At 40.9% G+C, this 13,102-nt stretch overlaps 1 protein-coding gene across 3 annotated transcripts in view; it reads right to left on the bottom strand.

Moving 5' to 3' along the window:
• RASA3 (RAS p21 protein activator 3) overlaps positions 1 to 13,102 on the bottom strand; it is a 580,390-nt gene that overhangs the window by 85,911 nt on the left and 481,377 nt on the right. For all 3 annotated transcript variants that reach the window (XM_053707675.1, XM_053707676.1, XM_053707677.1), the window contains one exon: positions 2,334 to 2,408. In XM_053707675.1, coding sequence (XP_053563650.1) covers positions 2,334 to 2,408 — 75 coding nt within the window. The remainder of the gene's footprint in view (positions 1 to 2,333; positions 2,409 to 13,102) is intronic.

The raw sequence follows: 13,102 nt of genomic DNA, 5'->3' as shown, positions 1-13,102 counted from the left end.
GAGAAACATCTTCCTGATCCATGATTTCATTAAAAAGAAAAAATTCCCACAATAAATGGAATGACTATGATTACAAAATGACTACTGTCACTTTAACAAAAACAGCTTTATCCCACAAAGTGTTATATACGCTAAATTAGACTCTTAAAAATAAAGGCAACTAAGTCTTGGACCTATACACCTCAGTCTGAGGTGCCCTACCGTAATTAGCAAATAAAGCAATGTTAGCTGAACAAGAGCCTCCTGCAGCGATCGTCCCGAGACAGTAGAAACAGAGAAGAAGTGACGCTGTTTCGATTCCACAGAGAGCGGGAAGTCACATGAACAGCAGAAAAAGGGAATCCGCGCAGTTACTAAAAGCACGCGTTCCCTAGCTCTGCCATAAGACCAGAGTTAAATTACGATCCGAAAAGGAAACTGACTGAAAAAAACTGACACCGGTTTTAAGAACACAATAGTACAGTCACAAGTCCCTCACATACTAAGCCCCAATAAAAGTTTATATGCCCACCCTTAGAGGGAAAATTAACCCCTAGTCTCCCACATCAGTGCCTGCACCCTGCTCAATTAAAACCAGAATAATGGATTATCTTTAAATGTTCCAATAATACTGCAGCTGTAATACCCTTCTGAAGTGCAAGTCTCCAGTACCTAGAAGACAAAAATGCACTTACCTGCAGTCTAGCTGTCCATCAGGAAGACAGCTTACAAGGCGTGAAAAGACACATACTCCTTACAGGGAACTGTAGAAAAAAAGAAAGAACAGAGTAACCAACTCTGGCTTTCTATGAAAAGGGCAGCAATAAGTTAGGAAACAAAGTAAGGACCACCTCACAACTTCCTAACTGCTTAAAAGCCACCACTACTCTACTAAAGAGATTGACATGGACTCAGCTAAACCCAAATCCTTGCTTGCAGGGAAAAGTACCCAAAAAAAGAATTCACTTCTTCAGACACCAAAACTTCACATCCTCCATTGACAGAGGCAAAGAGACTGGGGATTATGGGTAGGGGAGAGACACTTAATAGCTTTGCTGTGGTGCCCTTTGCCTCCTCCTGCTGGCCAGGAGTGATATTCCCATTAGTAATTGGAATGACGCCGTGGACTCTCTATATCTTAGGAAAGAAAATCAGATTTACTTTACTCTTGGTATTCTTTATTTGAAAGCATACCTAGGTAAGATCAGGCACGGCAATTCACTATTGGGGCTACCTGGTGATGTGCCTTACAAATATACCTATTATAAATTTGGCTCACCAAGGGCCCAATTCTCTAAAGCTCTCTGGTCTGGCAAGATTCTATAAGATGCCTCATCAGTATTATGAGGTCACTCAGGGATTGTTTTAAAGGCAATTTTTACCTTGGGAACTGTGGTTCTCATCAAGGGCAGTTCACTAATATGGTTTATATTAAGGAGAGACATTTGCTTAATACCATGTTTCCCCGAAAATAAGACAGTGTCTTATATTAATTTTTGCTCCCAAAGATGCACTAGGTCTTATTTTCAGGGGATGTCTTATTTTTCCATGAAGAAGAATACGGTAAACATTTGTTGTTGAACAAAAAAAAAGGAAATGTATTGCCTGTATACGGTACGGTAGGAAATGTAGTCCTCCTGTGTCATTTTGATTCCCCCCTCTGATCCTCCTGAGTCATTTTAAGTTAACCCCCTCCCCCCACCCCTTTATCAGGCATTTCCCCCTACCTCAGTCACCCCTGTGTGTCCACACAATGTGCCCGACTCCTGCCCCGCGCGACTCACTGTCTAATTGTGTCAGTCAGACTCCGTCAGGGCAGAGCGAGCAGCAGGCGGCAGCTTGTCCTGGCGGCGGCACGGGCTCTCTGATTAAAAGAGACCTCGCACTTCCTGTCTGCTCCGGCTGGGCCTTATGTTCGGGGGAGGCCTTATTTTTTAGGAGGTCTTATTTTCGGGGAGGTCTTATTTTTGGGGGGATGCCTTATATTTTAGCGAGAGGCAAAACTGTAAGTAGGTCTTATTTTCGGGGGATGTCTTACTTTCGGGGAAACACGGTAATACAGTGCTCAGTAAAATAAGCTGAAGATTTTTCTCCATGCTGGCGAGTTTTTGAGAATCAGCTCCAGATGTGTCCCAGTAGTGCATTCGGCTCTGGAGCAAACATTAATAATGCATTTAACCCCTTATTTAAAGTTATTGTTAAATATTACCAGCGTTGAATTATACAAGAGGATATACCAAGTGATGGCGCAATAGGTAGCACAAGATATATCTATTTTTTAACATAAGAATTTAGCAATATTTATGATATTAGAAAAAATAGCAATACAAATGAATGTCACAGACCTTCCTTACCTTGTTATTTTCCAGGTTTTCTCCATCTTTTAATTTCACTGGATCTATCTCACAAGGTTTGTGGACTTCACAAATCTGCGCAAAAAATATTACAAGATCAGCCCCCATATGATTAGAACCAAACTACTAACAATTCCTGCACATAGCAAATCAATCAGCTCATTTAACGGGACAGTCAAGTCTTAAACATTGATAGGCTCATATGCTAATTTCTAAGCCCTTGAAGGCCACCTCTTATCTCAGTAAATTTTGACAGTTTTTCACAGCTAGAAAGTGCTAGTTCATGTGTGCCATATAGATTAACATTGTGCTCACTCCGGTGGAGTTATTTATGAGTTAGCGCGGATTGGCTAAAGTGCAAGTTTGTCAAGAGATCTGAAACAAGGGGGTGTTCTGTCGAGAACTCCAATCTGTCGAAAACTCCAATCTGACGTCACTTCCGGTATTTTTATAATCTGATTGGTCCGTGTCCTGTGAGTGACAGGAATCACAACCAATCAGATAGGCCCTGTAATTGCCTATCTTCACTATCTATTTTGTCTCCGCCTGGGGGGTTCAAGACGGGCGAAGCCCCCCTTGTAAACCTCATTCCCCAAGGTGTACTTGGGGTGTATGCCAAAGGGTCTGCGGTGGCACCCCAGACAGAGGCAAAACAGATATTAAAATAAGAGTCACCAGAAGTGACGTCAGATTGGAGTTTTTGACGAATTGGAGTTCGACAGAACAGGGGCAGTCTGCAGAGGCTTAGATACAAGGTAATCACAGAGGTAAAAAGTATATTAATATAACTGTGTTGGTTATACAACACTGGGGAATGAGTAATAAAGGATTATCTAAAAATTCTGGAGTAGGCTGTCCTTTTAAGCTTCTTTTCTTATAGGAAAAGCAGATGAAGTGTATGGTACACTAGCTAGAGTAATATTCATGGCTATGGAGATCTTTGCATCACTGCATCATCAGCAATAGCATTAGGAACATCAATATCTTATAAGTAGTGACATACAGGCCCCTATTTATTAAAGGTTTTGTGGACCTGATCCGACAGTGCGGATCAGGTCCGCAAGACCTCGCTAAATGCGGAAAGTAATACGCTCTCCGCATTTAACATTGCACCAGCAGCTCACAAGAGCTGCTGGTGCAACGCCGCCCCCTGCTGACTCGCGGCCAATCGGCCACCAGCAGGGAGCTATCAATTAACCCGATCGTACTCAATCGGGTTGAATTGCGGCGATGTCTGTCCGCCTGCTCAGAGCAGACGGACAGGGTTATGGAGCAGCGGCCTTTAGGCAGTCTTGATATATTGTCTGGAAGGTTTAAAGCATAAATACAAAGTACTTATGTAGAAAGTTCACTTTTGTCCTTACAATGTGTAAACTAAAAATGCATTTAATATAAGGCAAATGTAAAGCAATTTTGCTGTACTATGAATTTAATACAAATTTAGAATAAAATGTACACATTAATGGGGCCTGCTAGATTTTACACACTATTGAAGGTAACACTCTAGAGGTAGGTGGTTGGAAATGAACCTACAGGCGATCCAGTTTCAGAAACATGAGGTTATTTAACAAATCTACCCATAATCCTTTTTGCTTGGGTTAAACATAAAAGGGGTCAATCACAATCCTTTAGAAACAAATGATCTAATCATTTTTCAACAAAATTCATTATTAAAGTTTATGGGAATTTTGGTAGAAAAAAAATTTGATAAGCTAAATATTGTTAATCTATTGTGACCAGCCCCATAGTACACTAGGGTAAGTGATGCAAACAATACAAGCTTTAACAAATTAGAGCATGCCATTTTTGCATCAGAATATCTCATTAAGGCTGGAGCTGCCACAAAGGGCTGTAATGCATCTGAATAAATGATTAATTTGTTTTGTTTTTTTCCCCACTGTAAAGTAAAAGATAAGCCTGAAGTGGAGAATGCAGCCAATAAGATGATTATTCTAGCACTACATGATTAAACATGAGCCCTCCACAAAGTTCCTGAATGTAAAGTAGTCACAAGGGGAATGTGTATTTTAAAAGCTTTCATTAACCAAGACAGTGATTAGACCAAAGATGTAGTATAATGCTCAGCTATCCACAATGACACAAGTAGCACATCACCATAATTGTAGCTGTTTGGGAACGCATAGCTTCCTGTGAGCTCTTGGGCCACACAGATTATAAGGGCTGAGTCATTGGATGAGGAAATATGTGGTGTGACTTGTTGCTAAAATATTGTCCCAGAACTATTTGGTCACATTTAACCATAAAAAAAACTGATAATTTTCACTACTTCTGGTAAAAACTTTACCACATGGGCCCTGCTGAAAATTAATAAAATGTAATTAAGATTCATTCAAGTGTAATATATTACAGTCCACTTAGAACATTTATTTTTACAAACTGCAATAGATTTTGCTAACTTTAAAACGTATAAATCATAACATGTCTATTGCTGCAGCCAGGGCAGACCATTTGAAAGGATCACCGAATACAGAAGAATGGCACAATAACCAGATGAATAAAAAGACAATTCAATGACTAAATTTCAAACTAGGTGTGGACTTGTTTTCCTGACAAATTTAAACATTTCCTTAAATGTTGCTGTAGCCTGTATCATGTGACATCCATGAGCCAATTACAGACTTGTATATGTATATACTGTGAACTCTTGAAAGTATGCACATAAAGAATGCACACAATTTGGTAATGGAAGTAAATTGGACAGTTTTATTTTCTTAAATTGTGTGCTCCATCTGAATCATCAAACTTTTTATATATATATATATACTTTACAATCTATATAAAAGGGGACAACATAAACATTCAAAAGCTTTATTACCCAACACCCAACCATTAGTCTGCTACTGACTATTCACTGCAATACTGTCTTACTGTGCTCAGACTCTGTATGAGTGCACTCAAATGTACTAAATAACTATAGTTTTACAACATACAGAAAAAGAGCACACTTCCTTGTATTTTACAGGCAGCTTTGGATGTGAAGTATTAAATCAGGGATGGCCAACTGGTGGCCCCTGAGCGACATGTGGTACTCTGCATTTGTTTTTGCTGCCCCTGGAATAAAGCATAAGTAAGAATTTGTGCCATAGGTTTTGTGGCTCCAGGAGGGGAGAACAGCACATAGGTCACCCTGCAACTTAATTAAATCTGGCCCTCTGCCACAGAATATATTTAGGAAATGATTTGTGTGTTTAATAGCCATACATTTATATGTAGACTGTCCATTAAAAAGCAACATAACTGTTGTGAACAGTGCAAAGGTAAAAATGTTATTTTAACAGCCTAAGTGGCATATATATATATTCACTTCACTTTAGTTTTATGTATCTATGTATGTATATATATATATATATATGTGTGTATATGTATACACATATACACACACACACATAAATATACACAGTATATCATATTGGTTTTATTTCAGGAACACTGAATTTGCATTGTTGAACAAATGTCAGATTATTTATGTATTTCATTAAATAATTAACATATTAATTGATATATTTGTTTGGGTATTTTCATTGTATATGTTGTTATCTTTACACATTTATCTAAAGAACTGAGAGAGACAGGGTTGCAGGGATCACAATACAAAGAGGAATATGCCATTTTTTTTTTACTATTTCTGCAAATCCATTTAAGCTTTCAGCCCACTTAAACAAGTAACAGATTTCCTTTGTATGCACTTTCCACTATGAATCGTCCTAGATCTGAATGAGCGGCAACAACATCTCACTGCAGTGAGCATTCCGATAAACAGCTATAATTAGTTACATGCACAGTTGGTCAGTTCAGCTTACAAATGCTTAAACAACGGCTTCAGGCTTCTCAATAAATAATAAATGTTCACATGGAATTCCTCTTTTCCAGGCAAACCAGATGTAATGGCTTTGGCAGGATTGTAAGATTTTAATTTATACCCTATGTTTTCTTCCTAACGGCTGCTCACATTTGGTCATTAGAATACAGTGTGTGCAGTTTCTTTTGGCATTCAGCAACAACACTATGTGGTCAAAGATGCATGTATGTTTTGCAACATTTTTTACACAAATTGCATTAACCTTTATGTAAAAAAATGACTACAGATGTCTAGGGCTGGTTTTGTGTTCTTCGTTGAATAGTACATAGGATGTCCTATCAATAATTATACTTTACAAATAATCAAAATGACAAATACCAAAGGGGTTAATAAATTAGTTTTAACTAATTACATAATTACTCATTTTATTTACAGACAATAGATCAGATCAGCTTTCAGCCTTCATAACTCAAAATGTCACCAATTCATCCAACATAAAAAGGGTCCCATTCAACAAAGCTTTACGGACTGGCGAGTCTATCTAAAATACTTATCAGTACTCGCAGGTCCCTGATTTGAAGGAGACACACATATATTACACATACATTACAATTTAAGGCTTAAAAAAAGGAAAAAGAAAGAAAGAAAAGGTTTTGCGTGATTTTTCTCATGCTCGTGAGATTTGGACAATTGGGCCGGAAGAGAGAAGAAATTACTGAGATGAGGGTGGGGTGATCCAGCCAGGGCAAGGGTACTGAGGATCACAACATAATTAAGAGCTTGTCTATGATTTAAAGGTATCTTCTGCTGAACCGGACATTATGGTAAAATCTCTACAAATGTAAGAGATAATTAAATACCGGGGGTTGTGCTGCATGACATCCCCATCACCCGGCTGTCTTAGTCTTTCACTTTCCCCCTTAGTTGATCACAGTGATCCAGCCCAAAGGCCATTTTGAAATCAAATGAAATTTATATTAGGCAGTCAGACTAAACACCATCGCAATTACAATGTGTTGATTAACTGGAGAATAAAAACAGAATTTATGCTTACCTGATAAATTACTTTCTCCAACGGTGTGTCCGGTCCACGGCGTCATCCTTACTTGTGGGGGAATATCTCTTCCCCAACAGGAAATGGCAAAGAGTCCCAGCAAAGCTGGCCATATAGTCCCTCCTAGGCTCCGCCCACCCCAGTCATTCGACCGACGGACAGGAGGAAAAATATAGGAGAAACCATATGGTACCGTGGTGACTGTAGTTAGAGAAAATAATTCATCAGACCTGATTAAAAAACCAGGGCGGGCCGTGGACCGGACACACCGTTGGAGAAAGTAATTTATCAGGTAAGCATAAATTCTGTTTTCTCCAACATTGGTGTGTCCGGTCCACGGCGTCAACCTCACTTGTGGGAACCAATACCAAAGCTTTAGGACACGGATGAAGGGAGGGAGCAAATCAGGTTACCTAAACGGAAGGCACCACGGCTTGCAAAACCTTTCTCCCAAAAATAGCCTCCGAAGAAGCAAAAGTATCAAATTTGTAAAATTTGGCAAAAGTGTGCAGTGAAGACCAAGTCGCTGCCTTACATATCTGGTCAACAGAAGCCTCGTTCTTGAAGGCCCAAGTGGAAGCCACAGCCCTAGTGGAGTGAGCTGTGATTCTTTCAGGAGGCTGCCGTCCGGCAGTCTCATAAGCCAATCGGATGATGCTTTTAAGCCAAAAGGAAAGAGAGGTAGAAGTCGCTTTTTGACCTCTCCTTTTACCAGAATAGACAACAAACATAGAAGATGTTTGTCTGAAATCTTTTGTAGCCTCTAAATAGAATTTTAGAGCACGGACTACGTCCAAATTGTGTAACAAACGTTCCTTCTTTGAAACTGGATTCGGACATAAAGAAGGTACAACTATCTCCTGGTTAATATTCTTGTTAGAAACAACCTTTGGAAGAAAACCAGGCTTAGTACGCAAAACCACCTTATCTGCATGGAACACCAGATAGGGCGGAGAATACTGCAGAGCAGATAACTCTGAAACTCTTCTAGCAGAAGAAATAGCAACCAAAAACAAAACTTTCCAGGATAGTAACTTAATATCTATGGAATGTAAAGGTTCAAACGGAACCCCTTGAAGAACTGAAAGAACTAGATTTAGACTCTAGGGAGGAGTCAAAGGTCTGTAAACAGGCTTGATCCTAACCAGAGCCTGAACAAATGCTTGAACATCTGGCACAGCTGCCAGTCTTTTGTGTAGTAAGACAGATAAAGCAGAGATCTGTCCCTTTAGAGAACTTGTAGAAAGGAGAGGATCTTAGGAATTTTTATCTTATTCCATGGGAATCCTTTGGATTCACACCAACAGATATATCTTTTCCATATTTTATGGTAAATCTTTCTAGTTACTGGTTTTCTGGCCTGAACCAGAGTATCTATCACAGAATCTGAAAACCCACGCTTTGATAGAATCAAGCGTTCAATCTCCAAGCCGTCAGCTGGAGGGAGACCAGATTTGGATGTTCGAATGGACCCTGAACAAGAAGGTCCTGTCTCAAAGGTAGCTTCCATGGTGGAACCGATGACATATTCACCAGGTCTGCATACCAAGTCCTGCGTGGCCACGCAGGAGCTATCAAGATCACTGAGGCCCTCTCCTGTTTGATCCTGGCTACCAGCCTGGGAATGAGAGGAAACGGTGGAAATACATAAGCTAGGTTGAAGGTCCAAGGTGCTACTAGTGCATCTACTAGAGTCGCCTTGGGATCCCTGGATCTGGACCCGTAGCAAGGAACCTTGAAGTTCTGACGAGACGCCATCAGATCCATGTCTGGAATGCCCCATAATTGAGTTAGTTGGGCAAAGATCTCCGGGTGGAGTTCCCACTCCCCCGGATGGAATGTCTGACGACTCAGATAATCCGCTTCCCAGTTTTCCACACCTGGGATGTGGATCGCAGATAGGTGGCAGGAGTGATACTCCGCCCATTGAATTATTTTGGTCACTTCTTTCATCGCCAGAGAACTCCTTGTTCCCCCCTGATGATTGATATACGCAACGGTCGTCATGTTGTCTGATTGGAATCTTATGAATCTGGCCTTTGCTAGCTGAGGCCAAGCCCTGAGAGCATTGAAGATCGCTCTTAGTTCCAGAATGTTTATCGGGAGAAGAGACTCTTCCCGAGACCATAGTCCCTGAGCTTTCAGGGATTCCCAGACCGCGCCCCAGCCCGCTAGACTAGCGTCGGTCGTGACAATGACCCACTCTGGTCTGCGGAAGCTCATTCCCTGGGATAGATGGTCCAGGGTCAGCCACCAACGGAGTGAATCTCTGGTCTTCTGATCTACTTGAATCATTGGAGACAAGTCTGTATAGTCCCCATTCCACTGTTTGAGCATGCACAGTTGTAATGGTCTTAGATGAATTTGTGCAAAAGGAACTATGTCCATTGCTGCAACTATCAACCCTACTACTGTACTTCCATGCACTGCGCTATGGAAGGACGTGGAACAGAATGAAGAACTTGACAAGTGCTTAGAAGTTTTGACTTTCTGACCTCTGTCAGAAAAATCCTAATTTCTAAGGAATCTATTATTGTTCCCAAGAAGGGAACTCTTGTTGACGGAGACAGATAACTTTTTTCTATGTTCACCTTCCATCCGTGTGATCTGAGAAAGGCCAGAACGATGTCTGTATGAGCCTTTGCTTTTGACAGGGACGACGCTTGTATTAGAATGTCGTCCAAGTAAGGTACTACTGCAATGCCCCTCGGTCTTAGAACCGCTAGAAGGGACCCTAGTACCTTTGTGAAAATCCTTGGAGCAGTGGCTAACCCGAATGGGAGGGCCACAAACTGGTAATGTTTGTCCAGAAAGGCGAACCTTAGGAACTGATGATGTTCTTTGTGGATAGGAATATGTAGGTACGCATCCTTTAGATCCACGGTAGTCATAAATTGACCTTCCTGGATAGTGGGTAGAATCGTTCGAATGGTTTCCATCTTGAACGATGGTACCCTGAGAAATTTATTTAGGATCTTCAAATCCAAAATTGGTCTGAAAGTTCCCGCTTTTTTGGGAACTACGAACAGATTGGAATAAAATCCCATTCCTTGTTCCTTTATTGGAACTGGGTGTATCACTCCCATCTTTAACAGGTCTTCTACACAATGTAAGAACGCCTGTCTCTTTATTTGGTTTAAGGATAAGTGAGACATCTGGGACCTCCCCCTTGGGGGTAGTTCCCTGAATTCCAGAAGATAACCCTGAGAAACTATTTCTAGTGCCCAGGGATCCTGAACATCTCTTGCCCAAGCCTGATCAAAGAGAGAGAGTCTGCCCCCTACTAGATCCGGTCCCGGATCGGGGGCTACTCCTTCATGCTGTTTTGTTAGCAGCAGCAGGCTTCTTGGCCTGCTTACCCTTGTTCCAGTCTTGCATCGGTTTCCAGGCTGGTTTGGGTTGTGAGGCATTACCCTCTTGCTTAGAGGATGCAGAATTAGAGGCCGGTCCGTTCCTGAAATTGCGAAAGGAACGAAAATTAGACTTATTCTTGGCCTTGAAAGGCCTATCTTGTGGAAGGGCGTGGCCCTTTCCCCCAGTGATGTCTGAGATAATCTCTTTCAATTCTGGTCCAAATAGAGTTTTACCTTTGAAAGGGATGTTAAGCAATTTTGTCTTGGATGACACATCCGCTGACCAAGACTTTAGCCAAAGCGCTCTGCGCGCCACGATTGCAAACCCTGAATTTTTCGCCGCTAATCTAGCTAATTGCAAAGCGGCATCTAAAATAAAGGAGTTAGCCAACTTAAGTGCGTGAACTCTGTCCATAACCTCCTCATATGGAGTCTCTCTACTGAGCGACTTTTCTAGTTCCTCGAACCAGAACCACGCTGCTGTAGTGACAGGAACAATGCACGAAATGGGTTGTAGAAGGTAACCTTGCTGTACAAAAATCTTCTTAAGCAAACCCTCCAATTTTTTATCCATAGGATCTTTGAAAGCACAACTATCCTCGATAGGAATAGTAGTGCGTTTGTTTAGAGTAGAAACTGCCCCCTCGACCTTAGGGACTGTCTGCCATAAGTCCTTTCTGGGGTCGATCATAGGAAATAATTTCTTAAATATAGGGGGGGGGAACAAAAGGTATGCCGGGCTTTTCCCACTCCTTATTCACTATGTCCGCCACCCGCTTGGGTATAGGAAAAGCGTCGGGGGGCACCGGAACCTCTAGGAACTTGTCCATCTTGCATAATTTCTCTGGAATGACCAAGTTGTCACAATCATCCAGAGTAGATAACACCTCCTTAAGCAGTGCGCGGAGATGTTCTAATTTAAATTTAAATGTCACAACATCAGGTTCAGCTTGTTGAGAAATTTTTCCTGAATCTGAAATTTCCCCATCTGACAAAACCTCACTCATGGCCACTTCAGATTGGTGTGAGGGTATGACAGAACAATTATCATCCTGCTCTTCAGTGTTTAAAACAGAGCAATCGCGCTTTCTCTGATATGTAGGCATTTTGGATAAAATATTTGCTATGGAGTTATCCATTACAGCCGTCAATTGTTGCATGGTAATAAGCATTGGCGCGCTAGATGTACTAGGGGCCTCCTGCGTGGGCAAAACTGGTGTAGACACAGTAGGAGATGATGTAGTATCATGTTTACTCCCCTCATCTGAGGAATCATGTTGGGCAATTTCATTATCTGTGGCAGTACTGTCCTTACTTTGTTTGGACGCTATGGCACAATTATCACACAAATTTAAATGGGGAGACACATTGGCTTTCATACATATAGAACATAGCTTATCCGAAGGCACAGACATGTTAAACAGGCTTAAACTTGTCAATAAAGCACAAAAAACATTTTAAAACAAAACGTTACTGTCTCTTTAAATTTTAAACAGAAAACACTTTATTACTGAATATGTGAAAAAGTATGAAGGAATTGTTCAAAAATTACCAAAATTTCACCACAGTGTCTTAAAGCATTAAGAGTATTGCACACCAATTTTCAGAGCTTTAACCCTTAAAATAACGGAACCGGAGCCGTTTACAAATTTAACCCCTATACAGTCCCAGCTATAGCCTTTGCTGTGACCTAACCAAGCCCAGAGGGGAATACGATACCAAGTGAGGCCTTCTAGAAACTTTTCCAGCTACTTTCAGATCCTCACACATGCATCTGCATGTCTTGCTCTCAAAAAAACAACTGCGCAGTAATGGCGCGAAAATGAGGCTCAGCCTACAACTGGGAAGGCCCTCCCTGACTGGAAAAGGTGTCTAACATAGTGCCTGCCGTTAAAAAACGTTCCCCAAGTTTATAAATGTGAATTATCAGCATAAACATGTATAAAATGCCCAAATAAAGCAATCGATTTAGCCCATAAAAGTGTCTACCAGTTTTATAGCCCATATTAAGCCCTTTATTCTGTTTGCTTGACTAAGAAAATGGCTTACCGGTCCCCATGAGGGGAAATGACAGCCTTCCAGCATTACATGGTCTTGTTAGAAATATGGCTAGTCATACCTTAAGCAGAAAAACATAATTTATGTAAGAACTTACCTGATAAATTCATTTCTTTCATATTAGCAAGAGTCCATGAGCTAGTGACGTATGGGATATACATTCCTACCAGGAGGGGCAAAGTTTCCCAAACCTCAAAATGCCTATAAATACACCCCTCACCACACCCACAATTCAGTTTAACGAATAGCCAAGAAGTGGGGTGATAAAAAAGTGCGAAAGCATATAAAATAAGGAATTGGAATAATTGTGCTTTATACAAAATCATAACCACCACAAAAAAAGGGCGGGCCTCATGGACTCTTGCTAATATGAAAGAAATGAATTTATCAGGTAAGTTCTTACATAAATTATGTTTTCTTTCATGTAATTAGCAAGAGTCCATGAGCTAGTGACGTATGGGATAATGACTACCCAAGATGTGGA

This window comes from Bombina bombina, chromosome 3, assembly GCF_027579735.1.
Source record: "Bombina bombina isolate aBomBom1 chromosome 3, aBomBom1.pri, whole genome shotgun sequence".
NCBI lineage: Eukaryota > Metazoa > Chordata > Amphibia > Anura > Bombinatoridae > Bombina > Bombina bombina.
Note: the sequence above shows the minus strand (reverse complement) of the source record. Positions and strands in the feature narration are given on the sequence as shown.